Consider the following 21,783-nt stretch of genomic DNA (forward strand, 5'->3'; position numbering starts at 1 on the left):
ATAGTTATTTTTTTCTGTACATTTCAAAATGATCAACATGATAAGTGTAATTACGATATGTCACCATATAAAGGAATTGCTTAGTTATTGACTGTATTCCCCACGCTGTACATTTCATACCCATGACTCATTCATTTTGCAAGTGGAAATTTGTACTTCTTAATCTCCCTCACCTATTTCTTTCCTCCCCCCAACCCAGAAGCAATTATTTTTAAAAGATGGTGGCAGTGTTTCGAAGTTGCTTTCTGGAGCAGTTTCCTTATCTGTGAAATAGGCGGCTGTGTGGGCTGGACTCCAGTACCTGTGCTCTAAACACCACAGGAGACTGCATTTTTCAGCTTGGGGTAGGTCTGTGATCTTGCTCCAGACAGAACCTGGCCAGATGCTGTTCTGTTGCAGGAGGCCCCGCTTGCCTTCAGTGGCCCCTGTGGGTGTCTATAAGGAGCTGCAGCCACTGACACCACTCTTCTTTTGCATTCTTTAGGGTCAGACTGTTAGCAGTGCCTCTCTGGATTTTTCACTCTTGCAAGAAACAGTCTGCTGGCTGTCATGGGGTTCACCTTTTCAGCAGACCAGTCGGGGAAGGCTAAAGGCGAGTCCACTTGCCATTATTGTTGGGAAGATTCTTTGAAGTTTTTTTGTGAGAGGGAAATTTTTTGGCCTATTTTTGCCATCATCTTTCCATTCTTACTCTTATGTAAGAAATCTCTATTCTTTAAAACAGATCTCCTTCGTAAAAGGAGGAGCTTCTCTAGAATCAATGGTGTTGGTACAAGATAGGTGTTGCAAACTCAAATGTCTGTAGAGGCTTAGCAGATAACAAAAAACCAGACTGTGTGTATGCTCTCCAATTTGTTTTAGGAATACTCTGTCCTCTCTGTTTATCTTTTGTTTCCCTAATTCTGGTTGAGATATGGGTATGAAGAAATTTCTGTCCTGTAGGGAAATTAGAAATAAAGGTGTGATGACAAATAGCACTAGGTGTACACCCTCAACATCAGGAAGCAGTAGGGAGTAGTGGGGACTGCAGTGAACTAGAAGGGCCCTCCCACCTCTCATGGGGGCCCGCTGTTGCCACAGTGTTTGGTTTTCCAAGATGAGCTGGGTTTTTGTATGAAAATTTCCTGTTGTTAAACTTGGGCTCAATTTTAAAAATCTGTGTGGTTCAAATAAAATGAATTCTGGGGGCAAATTAGTTTGCAGGTAATCAATTTGAAACCTCTTATATATGTTGGGGCAGATTGGCATATGGGATGGGCTCCTGGGTCATCTCTCTGTGGGTTGGTCTGGTTTGGTGTGGGGGGGGCGGTCCTAGCGGAGCTGTGTGTGGAGGGGGCCGCTTATGTTCATCCTTGCAGGTGGATATGGAGGAATCGAAGATACGTAAAGTAAAGAGCAAGTTAAAGAAAAATGTGTACAGTTTTATTCTGTTTATGTAAATTTTTTTCTAAAAAAATGTGTATATAAATTTTAAATGCATAAAAATTTCATAAAGGCGAAAAACAAAGAATACACAAGAAACTGGTAAAGGTGTTGCCTCTGAGATTGACACTGAATTCGAGGCAAAAAAGGGACCTTCTGCTTTTTAGTTTATACCTGTCTGTAACATGGAATACAGTTGACCCTCTGTATCCGCAAATGCAGAACCCACAGATAAGGAGGGCTCACTGTGCTATGCCATTTTGTATAAGGGACCCGATCATCTGTGGATTTTGGAATTGGGGAGGGTCCTAGAACCAATCCCCCACAGATGCCAAGGGACGACTGTACTTAATTTTTGTAGGGTAAAATGAAAAGAGTTGTTGGGAAGCATAATTGCCGTATAAAGAGTGTAAGCCTTCAGTGCTGAGAGTACAAGGAAGGAAGAAGGCAGAGTGGTCTGGAGTGATCAGGAAGGACTACTGGGAAGAGAAGAGGCCTTGAAGATTGGGTAGAATTCGTTAGGGAAGAAGACTGCAGGAGACAAAGCCCAGGGGTGGGATAGACCGGGTGATTTGGGTACCGATAAACGCTTAAATTTGGTAGGAGCTGAGGGTCTAGGGAAGTGGTGAGAGAGAGGGAGGCTTTGGCAGTGAGGAGCCACGGAGGGTGTGTGCCAGGAGATAATGGAACGAGAGCGGTGCTCCAGCATGATCAATCTGGCAGTAAGGACGCAGGAGTTTGGAGGCAGGACTACAGGGTGGGAGCCTCTCATGTGGCCTCTTTGGGCTCCCAGCTAGCTGTCACTGATCCCTGCCAGGGTGTTGCCTGGTGAAAAAAGGTTATAGCTATATACCTGGTGAATAAGCTCACAGCACTTCCCGTTTCTCCACTCTCAGGAATGTGGGCTTTGGAAGTTGGCCAGCCTCTGCTGGTGCTTCCTGTACCTCTGCTGCCAGCGTGTCTCCCCAGACATTTTGGAGGTTCTGTGGAGCAACTGGCCATTGACTGAAGTGTAGCTGCTAAGAACAGGCCCATACTTTGGAGTCAGGCAGATATGGGCTTGAAGTCTGACTTTGTCACCTACTGGTTATGTGACCTTGGGGTGGCACTTGACCCCTTTGGGCTTCAATATTCCTGTTTGCAAAATGGGGATAAAACGATTTACCTTCTAGGGTCGTTGTACCCAGCAGATTGACACATAGCAAGTTGGTGGGCCTTGCTGTACTTTTACACTGTGGTACTCACTCTGATCTGCAGTTATATATATTTATATTATTTATGTTTAATATTATAAAATACTTACTGTATCTATTTATGACCATATCAGTCTATTCTTTTGGATTGTAAGCTCCAGTTCAGTGGGAATAATTACGTTCTAATCACTGTTTTAGGCCAAAACACTCAGCGCAGAACACATAGTAGCGCTAAATAAATGTTGAATGAATGGAGTTTGTGCTCTTAAACCTACTCCAGCCTTTACAAACAGTTGACTTTACAAACAGTTACAAACAGTTGATCGACTAGGGTGTATCTGTAGTTGAGAGACTAACTTCTCTGTGGTTGAAACAAGTTTTTTTTTTTTTTTGCGATACGCGGGCCTCTCACTGTTGTGGCCTCTCCCGTTGCGGAGCACAGGCTCCGGACGCGCAGGCTCAGCGGCCATGGCCCACGGGCCCAGCCGCTCCGCGGCATGTGGGATCCTCCCGGACCAGGGCTCGAACCCGTGTCCCCTGCATCGGCAGGCGGACTCTCAACCACTGCGCCACCAGGGAAGCCCTGAAACAAGTTTTGTCAATTCAAATGCCCTTGTTAGGATGATAGTCAGGATGGCTTGTCGAGTCCTTCATTCTTTCATTCTACAGTGGCAGATCTGTTTTGTGGGGCTTGATGTTTACAAAATTTGGGAGGTCTTCTTTAAAATATATACAATTGTAGAAAGCATGTACACACGTTGCTAGACCCCTTTCTAGGGCCTTGTGAAAGTGAGGGGCCCTAATACTTGAAATTCCTTAGTTTCACAATAAATCATCTCTGCATTTAAAGATTTATAGAATACTCCCTACAGGCAGGGGTGGGAGTTGTGAAGGATATGGAAATTTCTAAAAGGGAAAAAATGATGTTAATGGATACAGGTTTTAGTAAAGCTGTCATTCCAAGTAGACTCAGAACAAAACCCCGTTGTTTTGTTTTATGTTTTTTGTTTTTTTTTATTCAGCAAATATTTATTGAGCACCTACTATGTGCCAGGCATATGTAGGCATTGGAACATAGCTGTGAAAAAAGAAGTCCTTGTCACCTGCATCATGACTTGTAGACCTACATAGATGCAGTGAAGAGCCACAGTGTTGCTCTGAGGCTGTGGAGATAAAGACACTTTGATACCTTAGTTTGCCTTTCTAACCCCCTGCCCTTCTTGGTAGCCATCCCAAGCAGTGATGAAAGAATCATAGATTTGGGAGTGAGTATGATGGCTTGTAACCGCTCAGCCTCTTCCTGGCCATGACCATGAGAGATAGTGATAGAGGAGCTTTCATTTCTCCACCAAAGACTCTCTGCTTTGGGGCTGATTTCAGCCACAGTGTGGCAGAGCAGAACTGAGTGAGCAATTCATTCTGACTCCTGGGCTCACAAGTGGAGGTGTTTTTTTATATTCTGCTACAAGAGGGGCAGCCAACCCCATGGTCTCAAAGAACAGAAGAATTGGGGCCTGGAGACACAAAGTGCCTGCCTCAGTGTTTACCTCCAGCCGGTGCTCCACTTGGCCACAGCGTGGCGGTGACTCACAGCTGGAACTGTGTTCCTGCATAGTTGCCAGGTTTTGCGTAGGGGTGGATGAGGAGAAAGGAGAATGAATGAGTAGGAGCAAGTGGCTGCTGGATTTGTAACACCTTGGGAGGCAGCTGCTCCAGAACCGAAATTGAAAGAGAACAGGCGGGCTGGGAGCCTCTGCTTCACCTCTGCAGGTGGCCGGACCCTCCCTCCCAGTCTGACCTGAACTGGGGTTTTCATAAGGCCCGGGCTGGGAAGACACAGCATGGAGCTCGAGGAGAGAGTGAGTGTGTCTGCCGCCTTTCCCAGCGAGAACAGAGCTGGAGAGCAGGTTAGTCCTATACTGGTTACTGTTACTGGGATTCAGTTTGCCGTGATGTATTCTGATTCATGAAAGTCAAGTAATGACAAAGAAAGGGAGTTTTCGATGGGTTGGTTGGGAGCGTCTGCAGTTTAAAAAAAAGAAGAGCCCAATTTAATTGGGAATAAACAGGACAAAAGTATCATTAACTACACCTCCCCGATGTCATTACAAAGGATATTCTGTTGGCAAGCGAGACTGGGGAGGACAGCTGTTCTGCCTCCTTCCTTTGTGTTTTCAATTATGTGCAGTGTTGTTACATTTCAGTCTGTGGCTCCAGCAGTAGTCTGAGATGAACCTCAGTGTCTCAAGATGTTACAGCTGGAAGATCCCTAGAACATCACCTGGTCTAGCCTTCTCATTTTACACTTGAGGAACCTGACTTATTGAAGAGCATTAAAGAGAAGCATTAACCTGGATGTTCTCTGAGGTCGAAAATGTTACCATGAAGTTTTAAAACTTCTGTAGAGTGTGTGTCCCTGGCTCAGCACAGCCTGCTGGGAAGGCTGTTTTTTCTTGGGCTGCACTTTCTGAACCATGGGGCTCGACCCAGTGAGGGACAGAAGCGTGGCTGAAGGAAGGTGCTTATTGATCTGAAACTACTTTGCCTGGCAGGCGAGTTCTAAGTTTAAACAAGAGGCTGGGTGTTTTGCCTTAACTCAAAGGGAAGAAAATGTGTTCTTGAGCCAGGCTAATAATATGGGAGTTTGCAACATAGAAAAAGACAAAACAACTCTATTAGAGTGGAGTTTTAGAGCTAGCAAAAGAAAAATATAACAGACACTGAAGGTTGAGTGTCTGCCATAGGCCAGGCACATTATCGGTACTCTTTATAACAATCTTGCAGGGTTGGAATTGTCTCCTCTTTTTACAGATAAGGAAACCAACACTCAGAAAGGTCATTAACTCTTTCAAGGTCGGGTACCGCCAGCGTGCGGCAGAGCTGGGGTTTGAACTGCATGCAGCCTGTATGACTGAATAGCCTGGGCTTCATGCTTTGAAGCCTGCGTGTGGCCTTGATGGAGAGTCTAAGCCCCTCATTGGACAGACGAGGAAACTAAGGGCCAGAGAGGTTGTGTATTTGCTCAGGGGTGTGAAACTAGTTGGTAGTAACAGAGCTGGTACCTCAGCTCCTATTACATTGCTTCTCTGCCAACTTCCTTTAAAAAAAGAGTTAGGGGAGGGGAGGCTATCTGGGTTTGATTTCCTCATTCAGTCAGGAGTTTGGCTTTAGTCTTTTCATGGTTATTGAAGTCCTGTGGAGCCACAATTAAAACTTCCTATTAACCATCAATCCTAAGTATTGGAGCCCCATGTTGGGGCTTGGGGAGAAGAGAGGCTTGCAGTGTGGGTTACTGGGTCAGAAGAGGTAATTTATGAAATGAGCTGGCCACTGAGTGGAGAGCCTAATGAAACATAGATCTTTTCAGATCATGATGGAAGATTTCGGTCTGTTAAATTCAGTGTTTGGAAAGGAGAGACCTCCCTCTTGCAAGATGTGAGAGCCTCCAGTTAACTCAGTTAATTCTGTGACTCCCTTGAGCCCAGCTCTGTCTGTGCCAGGCTCATCCCCTTTTGGCACCTTTGGGCAAGGAGAACAGGTACTGACTGCCCCTCTGGGTGGTGGGTCTGAGGTTTGGCTGCATTTCAGTGTCTTTGCCTAGTTGAGTGAGTCAACTGTGGACAGTGTGGAAGTGGGGAAGGCCCTTCCTTGGTCTGCACCGTGCTCCCCAGGGCTGATGGAGTCTCCTAGCCTGGGTGTAGGATCCTTTATCAGGGCCTGGGGGCCTCTGCCTCCCCAACTCTCTCTGGGGCATGTGTGATACTTGGGCTGCTGAAACCAGAAAATGAGAGCGGTTCTGCACAGCCTCTCCCTGAAGGTGGCGTGTGTTTGTGCTCAGGCTGTTCAGATAAAGGACTTCAAGTGCCTGCTCCATGGTATTGCTGTTCTGTGCTGCAGGAGATACATGAGAAATCAGTGAATGACTGCCCCCAGCCCTGTGGGACCTTAGGATCTTACTGGAGGTAGGGGGAGAGGGGGAGGAGAGCAAACACACATGAAACAGTAGAGAGCAATGTGAGAGCATATAGCCAGTCACCAAATTGTAGGTTTCACACCAAATACGCTCCAAGTTCACAAAAAGGAGATACAGGTGATGTTTGTATTATCCTCCTGTGTGTTTTTAATCACTCAGTAATTGCCTCTAGGGTGTTTGCATTCCATTCTTTGATTCTCTCTGCCAAGTGTACTACCTCTCCTTTGCAGCAGTGAGGGGGAGGGGAGTTGCAGGGGAGGGTTAATTTCTCCAAATTATATTGTAACACAGTTGGGAGAGAGCCAAGGATTAAGCATTCGTACTATGTTGGTGTCTGATGCTTCCTTCCTCAGGTGGTAAGAGCAGAAGCCACTGCCTTTTGATGGCTTATGACCCTTGTTTTTGTCTGTCTGTGACCCAAGTCCAGACTTCAGTAGGGTTAGCTAGCCTATTTGGAGGCATGGCCTCGCTTTAAAGTAGGAGTCTCCTTCATCATTATTTCTCATTCATTCATTCAGCACATATCACAGAGCCAGACTCTGTTACAAGCTGATAATAGCAGTAAAAAGACAGGCAAGGTCCTTGCTCTCCTGGAATACACTGTTAGTTTGGGTTACTGATGATCAGCAAACACAGACATAAGTAAGAAAAATAACAGTAACAATTAAAATAGGGTGATGTGATATGAAGTGACTGGGAGCCTACTTCAGTGGGTGGTTGGGAAGGGCTCTGAGATGATAATTCTGCTGAGGTCTGAATGACAAGGAACCAGTTAGAAAGTAAGGGGAAGAGCATCCAGTACAAAGGTTGTTAAGTAAGAGAGAGCTTGGTATTCAGGGAGCAGAAAGGAGACCGATGTGGCCAGAGCAGGATGGGGATGGAGGAGAGTGGTGCAAGAAGAGGACGGAGCTAGGCAGGGGTCAGATCATCTAGGATCTTGTAAGCCAAGGTAAGGAGCTTGAATTTTACTCTATGTGTGATGTGGAGCTGTTGTAGGGTTGAAAGGAGGAGGGTGTGTGATCTAACTGACATTTTAAAAGATCCGTCAGGCTTTTGATGAGTAGGGTGGGTGGTACAGAGGCCAGGGTGGAAGCAGGAGAGCAGTTAGGTGGCTGTTGCGATGACTAGTGTGCTGGCTGTAGACATGAAAAGAAGCGTATGAGTTCAGAGTATGTTTTTTAGATGGAGGCAACAGGACTTGTGAACATATGATGTGTAGCGGTTAAGGTAAAGGAGTGGAGGATGACTCCTAGGTTGTTGGATAGCGATGCTGATAACGGACATAGGGAAACCTGGAGGAGGAGTATTGGATTTGGTGGGAGTGAGGGGAGGAGATTCATTCTATTTTTGCCCTGTTAAAATTTAGATGCCTGTTAGTCATTGCCATTGTCGAGACACAGCCAGGGGACTTCCCTGGTGGCGCAGTGGTTAAGAATCCGCCTGCCAATGCAGGGGACACGGGTTCGATCCCTGGTCCGGGAAGATCCTACATGCCACGGATCAGCTAAGCCCGTGTGCCACAACTACTGAGCCTGCGCCCTAGAGCCCTCGAGCCACAACTACTGAAGCCTGCGCACCTAGAGCCCGCGTACCGCAACGAAGAGTAGCCCCCGCTCACTGCAACTAGAGAAAGCCTGTATGCAGCAACGAAGACCAAACACAACCAAAAAACAAACAAACAAAAAAGACACAGCCAGGTTCAACAAACATGAATTGAGTACCTTCTGTATGCTAGGCGTTGTGTGATGCCCTTTCATATATCCTCACAACAACCGTTTGGAAGGATATTATTATTATTTCCTATTTGCAAATGGATGAAATGAGGCTCAGAGACCTGAGGTGGCTTGTTCTGGTTTGAACCCAGGACTCTGGGCTGACTTGTTGCCGAGGGTGGATATTGAAGGAGGCTGGTTAATACTGTGTTGATGGCACTCACCGGGAGAGAGGATGGGGACCATATGTTGTCTCGCCAAGGTCTGATTCCCATGCTTCTGGAAGGAGGACCTGTCAGAGTCATGCCAGTGTGCAGCGAGCTGCTTGACATTTTCAAATAGTGCAAGCTCCAAAGACCACTTCAGTAACGTCCTCAGCCCCCTTAGGAATGCCACACGAATAGCGGTGACACTTTTTACTAAATGAGCAATTTTGTAAAAGTGTTAAGTAAAATAAAACAAAAGTTTCTTAAGAAGTGTTGGGGGAATGTAGAGATGCCATTTCGACTATTGGCCGCTATCTCTTTACTCTGCAGCCCACATGGGAGCTGAAGGCGGGGAGGCAATTTCTTGTGTTTTTGGGTTATTAATTCGGGGACCTAACTGGGAGGATTAGTAGGTTACCTGGAACCTTGGCTTTCTGGAGACACTGGGATTCAGCACAAAGATAGTAAGTGCCGTAACAAGTCTGGAGGCAGTGCTGACTGTGGCTTGATGTCTGTAGGGTGACTCGTTCACAGCATTCTGAGAGCTGTATTGAGGAGCCAGAAGGTCCAGAGTGGCAGGTGCCGCCAAGCATACCAATGAGGAGAGCCTTGATAGAGTCCCCCCGTGGGCTTCAAGGCCGGATGCTTTCCTTACATTTTAAGTTGTCTCTCCTGCTCTTTACAGCAGGGGCCAGATAAGAACTCGTGCTGGCAGAGCAGATCTGTCACGCTCTCAGCATACCAATACCACCACTGTCAGAAAAGCAGATTTACCAGGCTGCTCCGACCTCCACTCTTGAGCACCATTCACATAACTCCAGAACTTCTTGCCATGCCAGAAACAGTGGCTGTGCTAAGTAAATTGGAACCTTTATGTTTAACCAACCAGAGTCACTGTTCACGTTATAGTCAAAATCTGTATTAATGGAAGAATTAATCTTGCAAAAATGTTGCAGGAAACTGTAGGACTCATTTACATTTTGACTAGCCCTGTCTGTGGCTGTAGGTGGGTTCTTCCTTCTAGTGAGCTCAAATCAGTCTCCGGTTCTCCCTGGCCCTCACTCTGTTCTCTTACCAAGTCTCCTGTGTTGGCTGTCATACTTCTTGAGGGCCTAACCCAAGTCCTTCCAGCCCAGGGCTTGTGAAGACGTGCTTGTTTACGTGGATGGTTACCCATGGCCCGCCTTTATGGGGCTTGTCCTTCCCTGCCATCTCCCACCCGTGCTCCCTGGTCCTCTCACAGGTGAGACTGGCTGCCCTCCAACCTGGAGGGCTGCTCCTGGGAGGAAGAGTGGGATCTGAAAATAAAGGCTAGGTTCTGCTCTACCTCATTTGCCGAGTTACTGTCTCAGTAGTCTGAAATGCAACAGAAGCCCTTGTATGGAGGAGAGAGAGTTTCTGTGCTCCACTGAAACCAGCCACCTGGCTCCCGGCCGGGTCACCTACATCACTGTCAGGGAGCAAGGTGGCAATTCAGGTTTAAGAACAGGTATTTCAGGGGATTTGTCTGTGCCTGCTAACTTCATCTTAAGATAGGGTCATAGGACATGAGATTCTTCATGGGTTTTAGAAAATCAAAAGTCAGGAAATGGGGCAGGCTGGGGGCTTTTGGGCTGAGGAGTTAAGGACAGCAGGAAAAGTCAGAGGACTTTGCAATCTCCCAATGGGTGGGGGAATCTAGCGTTCCATAGGCAACCTCCATTTGGTGAAGGTGAGCCTGGAGTGGTAGAAAGAGATCAGAAAGGTGGTGGGTGCAGGAGCACAGGAGTTGACTGTTGTGGGCATGTCATTTCCCCTTTCTGGGCCTTTCCTCACCTGTGGCTTGATGTAACGAAACACAGCCTGCCCTGCTGGGTGTTTAGGCAGATTGAATGAAATAGTCCAAGGACCTAACTCTTCTTCCTTTGCCAAAAAGTGCTGAACCAGAAGCTCTGCCATTAGCAAGCTGGGCGAGTTTGATCAGAAACCATCGAATTTTAAGGCCTCAGTATTCAGGAGGCATTACTACTTTTTAAAAATTTTATTTAATTATTTATTCGGCTGCATCGGGTCTTCATTGCTGTACGTGGGATCTTCGTTGCGGCACGTGGGATCTTTAGTTGCAGCATGCAAACTCTTAGTTGTGTCATGTGGGATCTAGTTCCCTGACCATAGATCGAACCTGGGCCCCTCTGCATTGGGAGCTCGAAGTCTTAGCCACTGGACCACCAGGGAAGTCCCCCAGGAGGCATTGCTTTGATTCATCTCTTTTCTCAATGTATTGAGTCCTTTTTTTAAATTTAGTCTTCCAATAACATCCCGTGACCCACATCTTCATTTATTTTTGCATAATATAGGAATAAAAATATCTGTGCTGCCTACCTCAGTGGGTACTTGGGAGGGTCAAATACAATAATGAATGTGACCACACTTAAAACTTCATGTAAATGCAGGAAATGGTGGTGATGGTGCTGTGGTTGATAATTGTTTTTAGCAAAAAGGGCAGCGTCCATATTAGGGAAGGAAGGCTGAGGAGCTGCCTCTAGGTCTGATCAAATGACAGCTATATTTTTGTCCACTTAAAAAAACTATCTTTCTTCTAATGTTAGAATGTGAAAATCATCACAGTGCCTACACCTTCCAGCTCAGGGTTCATTTACCCAAGACCCTGGGCTTATTTAAGCTGGTACAAGTTGGGTGTGGGGAGCCCAGGAGTTGCTATTCAGGTTGTACAGTGTGTATGAAGGCATTGCTGGATGCCGGCTGCTGCTCCAAGCACATAGAAGGTTTGCTGTTTGCTCACACCTACCAGAGATTCACCAGGCTGACCTTGGCATAGGACCAAAGGCTGTTTGGGGGCTACTGAGTGCCACACAGGTGGTGTCATTCAGAAGTTTGGCCCTGGGCATAAGGGGAGGGAGAGGAGGTAGCAGTAGATGCTGCTGTTTTTCAGATGCCTTGACTTTAGGGACTTCTGATCTTGACCAGGAAGCTGCCAGCCCCACAGACTCCTAAGGGAAGGGGACAGCAGGTTAGCATGCAAAGAGCATCGAATTTAGAAATTGAAGACCTGGATTCATGGCCCAGTCTTATCACTTATTGACAAAGTTATCTAGAGCAAGTCTCTTAACCTCTCTGAGCCATTTCCTCATTCATAAAACAAGGGTCGACGGTGTTAACAGTTAAGATGTGTAAGAAAAGGCTTTGTAGAGGTAATCGTGGTTAGGAATTATTGTTATTCCCATTATGATCAGAGCATTTTTTTTTTTTTCCTCTAGGTAGAAATGAGGCAGGCTTAGGTAGAATGTTTTCAAATTCCCTGGTGAATGGAGATGGCTAAAAGAAACTGGGTGCAAATAAAGCCTAACCCATGAACACAATGCAAGGATTTCTGAAATTGGTGTTATGGGGGCCTGCTTCTCATCCTTATCCAGACGCTCATTCCTCAACTCTATTTTTTTTGGGAAGAACAGTCTGCTGCCTGCCAGATGAGGTCATAGGATTCCAAGGGCTTTGCCTGGAGCCAGAAGCTGGGAATTCGGAGGCCGGCAGTGGTTGGGAGGGTTGCGGGGGTGCTAGGGGTGGTGTGCAGTTGCAGGGCCAGGGAGCAGACTGGCCTGATAGCTCTGCCTATTTCACCTAGGGCTTATTAGGATTCAGGCTGCTCAGATCTCAGTGCCAGCTTTACCCAGCCACCAGACGCAGGACGCTCTGACAGCTCCAGGGCAGAGTAAGGCAAACTTTGTAGGCTTAGAGGTTTTTTTGTTTGTTTTTTTGTTTTTTTAACCTTTATGCTATGCTCATTTAAACCTACTAATCTCTGGGGTGAGTCAGGGCTCAGTTTGGGGATGGGGCTGATACCTTAACACTATCGAACTGAGATGATATGTTGACTCTGACAAGAGAAAGCATTTTAACCGTCTGTATAAGGAGCCTTAAAAAATGACCATGCCCTTTGATTTAGTAATGTTACTTCTGGGACTTTAACCCAAGGAAATAATTTGAATTGCAGAAAAAGCCCATAAATGCAAAGATATATTGACTATAATAGTGGGGGTGGGGTAGGGGAAACACCTAAAATGTCCAGCGTTAGAAGAATGTAAATCTTTCTAGAAGGTAAGCACTGCGGGGTAAGGACTTTTTTGTTCACTCTGTATCTCTAGCACCTCAGGCAGTACCTGGCACTCAGATGGCCAGTAAAAATTTTACATCTCTATGATAAGACTATTATTCACCTATTTCAAATGAAGACACCTTAATGACATAGGAAATTGTCTATGTTAATTGGATGTGAAAAAAGCAGGATACAGATTTCTAAATACAGTAAAATCATATTTTTAAAAAAAAATGATAAAAAAAAGAAAGCTAGGAAAGAGAAGAAACCCAGGTATATCTCTAGGTGGTGAGATCATGGGTGACCTTTTTTCTTTCTATATTTTCTAAAATTTCTAAAACAACTATGATTTTGCGAGTGAGAAAAACATTTTAACATAAATCATATTCTTTAAAGAATAGAAAAAGGAGGTTAGGTTAGTTTATTCGTGTGGATCAGAGCAGCAGCCTCTAGAGCCAACTCCTCCTTCCTTTCAAAGAACCAGGCAGCCTTTATGAATACACAAAACACCTACACACTTCGGTTGTGTCTGTCAACTCGGCGTGGAAGCTGATCCCTTCTCACTTCAAAAGGGTGATAGAAACTCCACAGTGTTGAAATTGTACAGGTCATGTTGCAGAGACATGCCCATACATTTATATCCCATCACTGAAGCGAAGACATTTTGTAGTAGGGAGAAGAATTTTAAGAAGATAGATTTTTCTGGGTGGATGTTAATTCTGAGGATTCTTTTCCTGGTTCATGGGTTTTGGAAGCTGTTGAAAGTGCCATCTGCTTTCGTTCATTCTTGTTTTCAGCTCGTGCCATCTTAAAGTAACTTGCGCCGAGTGAGTCAGTTTCTTGGAGTTAGCCCTTCATGGACTGTCTCTCTAAGATACAGTGCTGTCTTGGAGGCAAGACTTGCCTAGAATTGAAATCCCCACGTCTTAGGTGAGCTTTGGCGCCTGAGCTGGAAGTTTTTGGTTTTTCAGTGCAGCTGGCTTCTGGAGTGGTCTTACCCTGGGAGGAGTCTGTGTTGACCAGGGGTCCTCAGACATTAATGACCTATTGTTGTGTCTGTGAGCCTTTCCATTCACAGGATTTCTCATTCATTATCTCTCTTTCTCTTTAGCCATAACCAGCAGACCACAGCCTTCAGACATCCTGTGAGTGGGCAGTTTTCTCCAGAAAATAGCGAATTTATTCTTCAAGAAGAGTAAGTACATTTGTATATTCTCCTTTTCCAGGCACAGCTTGGGAGCTTAAAGGCATTTGCTTAAAACAAAGCTTGTTGGACTGTTTTCTCTCTCAGACGTAGGGGCTTGACGTGGATTGTTTGATTCAAGGTGAAACTCGAGAATTTTGTTTGTCAGTCTCTAGACTTCTTTCAGCGGGTAGATGTGGAAGCGGGGAGATGATATGGGGATGTGCTGTGATGGTTATTGTCAGAGCCTCTTCATAGCTCCCTTTCCCCGAATGATCCCTTTCCCCTCAAGCGTCACCTAACACACTAGCTGTGCTCTGAGAGGACCCACTCACCTGTTGTGAGAGTACCTTAAATCAGCCTCAGGTCCAGCTGAACCAACCTCCTGTGGAGGCCTCATATAGGAGCCCAAAGCCAGGGCTTAGAAGAGAGGAGGGCTGGTGGCCCCCATTGTCCCTGAACATTTTGAGTCCTTTCTGCTTGCTTTCCCTAACACGGGCACCGTCTTGCCCCTCAGTCCCATTTCACCAGGGCCTCTGGGGTGCTCAGAGGTAGTTTGTACCACCCAGGGCTTGTCTGCTTAAAAATGCATGTACAGCCCATGCATACATTTTGGGGAGGTGTCCTCCCAAAAATGAAGGCAGAGAAATGTGTGCAAGTGTCTGTGTTCCCTTCTGATCATTTGAGATAGCTCTGTTTGAAGAAAACAATTCTGTCTGAGAAACTAATAGAGACGTTGGCTTTAAGCGTTTTTCTTTTTTTTCTTTAAAAAAAAATATACACACACATACATATAATATATGTATAATGTGTGTGTGTGTGTGTGTGTGTGTGTGTGTGTGTGTGTGTGTGTGTATATATATATATAATTTTTTTTTTGGCCGCAATACACGGCTTGTGGGATCTTAGTTCCATGACCAGGGATTGAACCCAATCCCTCGGCAGTGAAAATGCGGAGTCCTAGCCACTGGACCGCCAGGGAATTCCCAAGCGTTTTTTTTTCCCCCTTCAAATCATTTTTCTTCTGTTCAATCACCTAGATATGTTCAAATATAATCTTAAATTATCAGTATTTATATTTTTACAGCATTCCCCTTTCTCAGTACTTAAACTTTTAAACTAACACAGAAAATTTCAAACATATACAAAAGTAGAGAGATACAGTAATAAATCCGATATATTCATTACCCATCTTCAACAGTTTCCAAAACATGGCTGATTTTATTTTATCTGTACCCTCCCCCTCACCCCTGGATTATTTTGAAGCAAATTCCGAACATATTATTTCATCTCAATAGTGTTTTCAACTTAGAATCATTATCCAACAGAACTTTTAAAACTAGAAATCTGTAATTATGATCATACTGACATTCCTTGCATGTTTACTCTGTGCTGGGGATTTTTATGTGCATATCTCATTTAATACAATAATCCTGAGAAGTAGACCATCATCACCATCTTAGAGACGAAGATACTAAGACCCAAAGAAGTCACGTCACTTGCCCAAAGTTGCCTGGCTAGAAGTAGAAAAGCCAGGATGCCATCCCAACCTGATCTCTTTTTGGTCAGGTCTAACCCTTGCCCTAGTCAGAAGCTGTTTGCTCAGTTATTTTGGTGCTCGTGGCCCACAGGACATGACAGCCAGACTGTGGGGCTTGTGGGGGGTTGGGGGGTGTTTGACTTTGAAAGCATTAATACTATTAGAGAAAGAGGGGATGCAAGGTAAAGATTGTCTTGTCTCCTACATTGAAAAAGACCTGCTGTGTAAAGACAAAGCCAGAATGTGGATTCTCCGAATTCCAGGTTGGAATGAGTTTGTTTATAGAATCCTGAAGGTTAGAAGCTCTTGGGAGGTTATTGAGTTCAGCCCCTCTCCTTAAGCATCCAGGAGACACGGGCGCCTGTCATTATTAAAGGTCTGGATGTAGAATCCATCAGAACATTTAGCTTGAGAAGTTACCAACTTTAATAAGAGCTTCTGGAGAAATGCACACTTTCCATCACTAAACACCTCTGTCACACACATCCTTTTTCTCATTGTTAACAGAAGACTTTATCCCTTGACCACTTACTTCTGAGAAGGTAGCCTCTTTATCCTACCAAAATATCTCTGCAGCTAATCTCAATTCCATCCAGTTTCCAAGGAAAAGATATTCCTTCTTTTCAAGGGTCACTTTTTCCCTCTAGATCCCGTTTCCTGAATGTCGTAAGGGGTGCTTGCTCATTTCAGATGATGGGAACAACTATATGGCCAGACATTCCTTGAAGCAGACAGAATGTGCTTTAGGCGTTGAGAGGAAGGGATGATTCCTATGAACTGATGTGGTAATTGCTGCACTTATTCATTGAATACTTAGTCAGTGCCTACATGTGTCAGGGGCTATGCCAGACTCTGCAGTTATAGCAGCAAACAAGACAAATGTGGTCCTGTCTGTGAAGAGCTTACGGTTGAGCAGGGAAGATAATTAAACAAGATATCACAAATGTGATAAATGTTCAGGATAGAGGGAACATAGGGTTCAATGGGAGTTGATAAAAGAGAGTTCTAACCTGGCTCAGGGATTGTGGAAGGCCTCTCCATGCTGGGAAAGGATGTTGTTTAAATTGAGACCTGTCCAGTCAAGGTGAACAACTTGTGCAAAGACGGAGAGGGGAGAGCATGGGGAATCTATACTAGTTGAGTTAGAATGAAAAACGAAGAGCACAAAGTGGATTCTGGAGATACTTGGGAGGTAAAATTGACAGGACTTGGTGATTGATTGGCTGTGATGGGGACGAAAGAGAGGGAAGGCTTTCTTGAAGTGTCTGGCCCTAAACTGGAGGAAGGGGTAAGATTTAGATAAGATAAGTGTGCACGAGTGTGAGGGTCATTCACAGCTGAGGGAAGTGTGACCAGCCTTGGCAAGAAGACTGACATGCCACTTCCCAGAACTTCTGCCGCTAGTGTCCTTGTCCCCATGGTGAGCCACAGCTGCCTCCCGCCTCTGCAGGAGACCCTCCGACACTAGCAGAAATAAGGCATTACCCTATACATCCACCAGAGGGCAGACAGCGGAAGCAAGAAGAGCTACAATCCTGCAGCCTGTGGAATGAGAACCACATTCACAGAAAGATAGATAAAATGAAAAGGCAGAGGACTATGTACCAGATGAAGGAGCAAGATAAAACCCCAGAGAAACAACTCAATAAAGTGGAGATAGGCAGCCTTCCAGAAGACTGACATGTAATGGAGGTTTGTGAAGGAGAGATAAGGTTGGAGAGGGAGGTTGCAGCCAATTATCCAAATTGCTTCCTCTATCCAAATAGACTTGGCTTTTCCTCCAGGTAAATCCTGGCGGAGCTCCGGAGGGTGAGTGAGGCATGATTGCCTTCCCAATAACCATTTTTAAAAACTGTGCTAAGGAATATGATTTCCACTTTGTTCCCTTAGAGGAGCTTAATTTTGTTGTGTAGCGTGTTATGTGGTGAGAAAAAAAAGGCTGAGATGACCGTTTGTGTCTTTATATCAGCTTTCAGATTAATGTGTTGGGTAGAAAAAGGAAAACTGGCTCTTTTCTTTTCCTTCTCCAAAAGTCTGTTACGGTCACATTGACTCCTCTCGCCAGAGCCTCTGCCTCGGTTTCACCACTTCTAGAGCGGTGGTTCTCAAAGTGTGGTCTCTGAACCAGCATCCCCTGGGAACTTGTTAGGGATGCAGTTCTCAAGCCCCACCCCAGACCTACTGAATCAGAGATTCTGGAGGTAGGACCCCCATAAACTGTGTTTTAACAAGCCTTCAGGTGATTCTGATTCTGGTAAGAGTTTGAGAACCACTGATTTAAACAACCTGCTGTTCCCATCTCTCCTGAATTACTCCCAGATTCTTCTATTTATCCTTAAGTCTCCTCCAGATAACCCTTCATTCTTTGGGCTGCAGTGGCAATCTCAGATGGATTTTAGTCAGATAATCTTGGGATTCCTTATCCTGTGAGAAGAAAAAAAACATTCTCCATGGTGACTTCCTTTAGAGCATTACTGATGTGAACAGATAACCCATCTCCCGCACTGCTGGCAGGTGGGGCTCACCTGAGCTGTTTGGTGTACCAGGTGCATGCCCACCAAAAGATTGTTTCCCATCTTACTGATTAGAAGCATGGAGAAGAGAAAGCTGTGAAAGCTGTGATCTGGTGGATCTAGAGGACATAAACTCTGCATGTTCTAGTTTCTGTTTCAGTAATACAGGTTCAGTCAGGATAGTCTAGGGTCTGCTCTGGTAATAACAACGACAAATAAAATCTCAGTGACTTAGAACAATTAAGGTTCTCACTTTTGCCCCATGTGTCCATCATAGGTCCCCTGAGGGGTTCAGCTCTGTCACCTTTACTGAAGGACCTGCATCTCTGTGCTTCCATGATTGGCAAAGGCCAGAAAAGGGAAACCTGGTGAATTGTGCACCGGCTCTTTCACTCACATCTCATTGGCTAAAACGAGTCACATGACCACTCCTAACTCCAAGGGGGCATGGAAGTGCTTTTCTACCAGGCATCTGGGGAGGAAATCAGAAATATTTGTTGGTCAGCACTAATGACTACACTTAATAACCCAGAGTGCAGATTTATTAAGGGAAGCAGGATCTTTTGAGACTGTCGCTGACGAGCATCTTTTGTTGCATGACTAGCGTTTGTTTTTTCATTTCACCTTTTCTGTTATGCTACTGAGTTCTTTGTTAGAACCCCCAAGGCAGGTGGGTATCAGTCAACAGGTCCTGCAGCCTTGACCCCCAGGGGAGACCCCTGCATACCCAAGCCAACGGGCATGTGGAAATCCCTCTTGGAAGAGCTGATATAAGCCCAGGCTGCATTAATAAAAATATCATGTGTAGAGAAAGGGGGAGAATAGTTCTGGTATACCATGGTGTTTGTGGACTACTTCATTAATTCATTCTGAGTTTATGGAGCCCCAGGGACATGCCAAGCCCCAGACGCTCTGATCTGGGTACTAAGTTTCAAGAGGGATGTTGAGCAATTGAGATATCCCTGAGGAGGGGAATCCCCTTATGAAAAGGGGTCTGGAAACCCTGTCCTATGGCCGATCATGTTTAGTCTTTAGGAGAGAAGATGAAGGAGGATGTGCTGTAAGTCTTCAAGAAGGGCTGGCAGGTGGAAGTGGGGTATGTTTATCATGTGGCTGCCAAAGGCAGGCATCAGATCAATGAGTAAAAGTAAAAGGCAGGCAAATTTCAGCTCAGTCTCTAATTTTCTAGGAAGGAGATTTTCTATCATCCCTTGTTTCAAGATCTAGAACTTCATCTTTAACATTAAATGAAGTAATCTACTTCTTAGAATAAGAGTTGGCTTTTTCCACTAATAATAATATTGATATTATTATTATTTGTATAGCTAATACTTAGAGTCCTTATGATTTATTGTCAGGTACTTTTCTAAGTGCTTTCCATATATTAATTTCCACAACAGTCCTTTGAGGAAGATAACGTTATTATCATGGCTACTGAGGCACAGAGAGGTTAAGAGTCTTGCCAGAAGTCACACAGCTAATAAGTGGCAGAGTTAGGATTTGAAACCAAGTAGTCTGGCTGCAGATGCTGTGCCTCTAACTACTACACCTACTGCCTCTCATTTCAGTGGTCTTCAGGAGACATTCCCCTTCCTTGGCTGTACTTAGGCGTTAATGTGTTGACTAAGTAGGCTACTGCTACTTAGAAATTTTAATTGTAATTGTATTTGCAGTCATGAAATTTGATCTAATAACTTCATGCTTGCTTGAAAGGAGCCAGCTTCCCTGGTAGTCTCTTCTCCAGAAAACATCCTCGAGCCTTTTTACAGAGCTTCAGTTACAGTGATTGGATCATTTGGTCTCTTCTGAAGGCCTCTTTCCTGATTCTCAGTGATTTTCTTGAATTGGGAGCTTGTGGCTTAAAGGACCACACCCAGGGGCCCTCATAAAGGCGGAAGCCTTGGCACAGAGAACTCCCAGGCTGTGGTTTTGGTGGTTGGTGCCGTGCGCAGGAGCATTTACTCCTCGGTGCTGGGATGCCCAGGAAGCCACTGACAGACGCCTCTGCAGCTCTTGGGGAAGAGGAGAGAAGCATTCCGGAGCCGTGAGGCTGGCAGCAGGCTGTGTACACTGATCCCCAGGCTCTGTTAACCATTTGATGACGAGGTGGGGCCTGGTTGAGAGTATGCGCTCTGGAAGTTCAGAAGCCTGCTCTGCTCAGAAGCCAGCTGTAAGGCCCCCAAGATCACCTTGGAGTTTCCTAACCAGGGGAGAGGACCCTTGCCTGGCCTGTCTTTCTTTCCTGGGCAACCTAGGAAGTTTAGCTTGTTCCTTCCATTGAGGTCTGAGCAGCCCTTCGTTTTCTCATTGGACTGCTTAGAAAAAAACCACAGCTGGAATTGCTTAGAATTTCATGAGTGGTGTTTGGAGGATAAGACTTTAAAAGATACTATCTTGCTGAAGGTTAGACTTACCTTCCTGACCTTTGACCTCTTTGGGGGTTCACTCTGCAGGTTGCAGGGCAAGACTCTCCAAGGCATATGCTGATTATGCCTGGGGGTGGGGTATCTCCTGCTGCTAGAGATGGCTGTCTCCCATTCTTCCTGCAGTTTCAAGTTGGTGAAAGCTCGCAGTGAGGGATTAAGAGCCCAGGTTGGCAGAGGGGGTGCGCTACAACTCTGAGCTCGGAGAAGGAGTCTGTCCTGTAGCTCATCTGCTGAGTCCCGGGCTGTGAGGCTGATGTGTTCCTGTCTGTGGCTGATACAGCCAGCACCTTGTCTTTCCAGACTGGCAGTCTTGGGCTAGCTTTGCCTGTTGCATTTGGTTGCCATGGCAGCAGAAAAATGAGGAAAAATTGGAACACCTGGCAAGCAGATGCAGAAACTTGACTGTTCAGTTTTCCTTCCTGGTCTAAGAGACGGTGTTGGTGACAATCACAGGTAAGGGAAGAGGTGATGATGGTGTCCTTAGTTCATTCAGACACCTGGGTGTTGGCTTGGCTATTGATGTTGATGTTTCGAAGGGCATTGGCACTGGGGATGCAGTCGTTGCCACACAGCAACCACGTCTCCGGCTGTCTGTGCTGAGGAAGATGCTGCAGTGGTGGCTTTGCTGTGTGTGGAAGGGAGGCTGCTGCTCGCACAGTGATTTTGTCTTCCTGTGACTGCCCTCCTTGACCTCCCCTCGATCTTGGAAGTACCCAGATCTCCATTAGAAAAGGCTATTTCCTACTGTGTAAAGTGGCTGCCTGGTTGTCCAGGAGGAGCGGATTTGCTTAGAAAAGGGCTTGCCAAAGGCTGGGGTTAGAATTGTAGCATCTCTGAAACAGCAGAACAAAGGTGAAGAGGACAGTAGAGGTCAAAGTCTGGTTCTCCCTCGGCATAGACAGAGACATGGAGCCTGGACAGCAGAAGAGACTGGACCAGGCTCATACGGCAGAGCGGGACTCAGGCCAAGTTCAGGACAGTGCTTGGGTTTGAAGGTGGGAGAGAGGAGCCCTCGAAGCTCGCTGGGTTGTTGCTGTGCCTGGTGAGGGCTGCCTTTTGGGCTGCCGTTTGGGCTGGTTTCCAGCCCCCGAGGTGGTGTGGAGTAGGGGGAGGAATGGGAGCTTGTGTTCAAGAGAGGAACTGGGGGTGAAGGGGAAGGAATGCAGGAAGCCTTAGCTGAGTAATGAGGCCACAGTCGCTGAATGAAAACCCCTGTCAGACAGCCTTCCCCAGGGTGTTGGGAGTGTGTACAGGGAGTGCTGGTGGTCCGTCTGTGTGTCTCTTTCTCTGGGAAGATGGGGTGTGGAGATGTCTGCCTGTTTGGGACAAGAACTTTGTTTTATTCCTGCTTTTCATTGTGTATTGCTCTCCCCAAACCCCTTAGGGTAGTGGGTGTGAGCAGCTTAAAAAATGCTGGTTGTGCTGGTTGTTTGTGAGTGTGCCTGTTCTCGTGCACCCAGTAATCTCAGCTGAGTTCTCCATGTAGAATCCTTGAGGATAGAGCATGAATTGGGGTGCCTAT

General features: G+C 45.8%; 1 protein-coding gene across 10 annotated transcripts in view; it reads left to right on the plus strand.

Moving 5' to 3' along the window:
- The window catches only part of PLEKHA7 (pleckstrin homology domain containing A7), a 210,450-nt gene that overhangs the window by 112,003 nt on the left and 76,664 nt on the right, over window positions 1–21,783 (plus strand). For 6 of the 10 annotated variants that reach the window (XM_049714293.1, XM_049714292.1, XM_004285520.3 and 3 more), the window contains one exon: window positions 13,711–13,794. In XM_049714293.1, coding sequence (XP_049570250.1) covers window positions 13,711–13,794 — 84 coding nt within the window. Of the gene's footprint in view, window positions 1–4,135; window positions 4,523–9,666; window positions 9,750–13,316; window positions 13,530–13,710; window positions 13,795–19,805; window positions 19,942–20,541; window positions 20,715–21,783 lie in introns of those variants that run through there. The other 4 variants (XM_049714300.1, XM_049714296.1, XM_049714295.1 and 1 more) reach the window with 4 other exon arrangements.

This window comes from Orcinus orca, chromosome 8, assembly GCF_937001465.1.
Source record: "Orcinus orca chromosome 8, mOrcOrc1.1, whole genome shotgun sequence".
Classification (NCBI taxonomy): Eukaryota; Metazoa; Chordata; class Mammalia; order Artiodactyla; family Delphinidae; genus Orcinus; species Orcinus orca.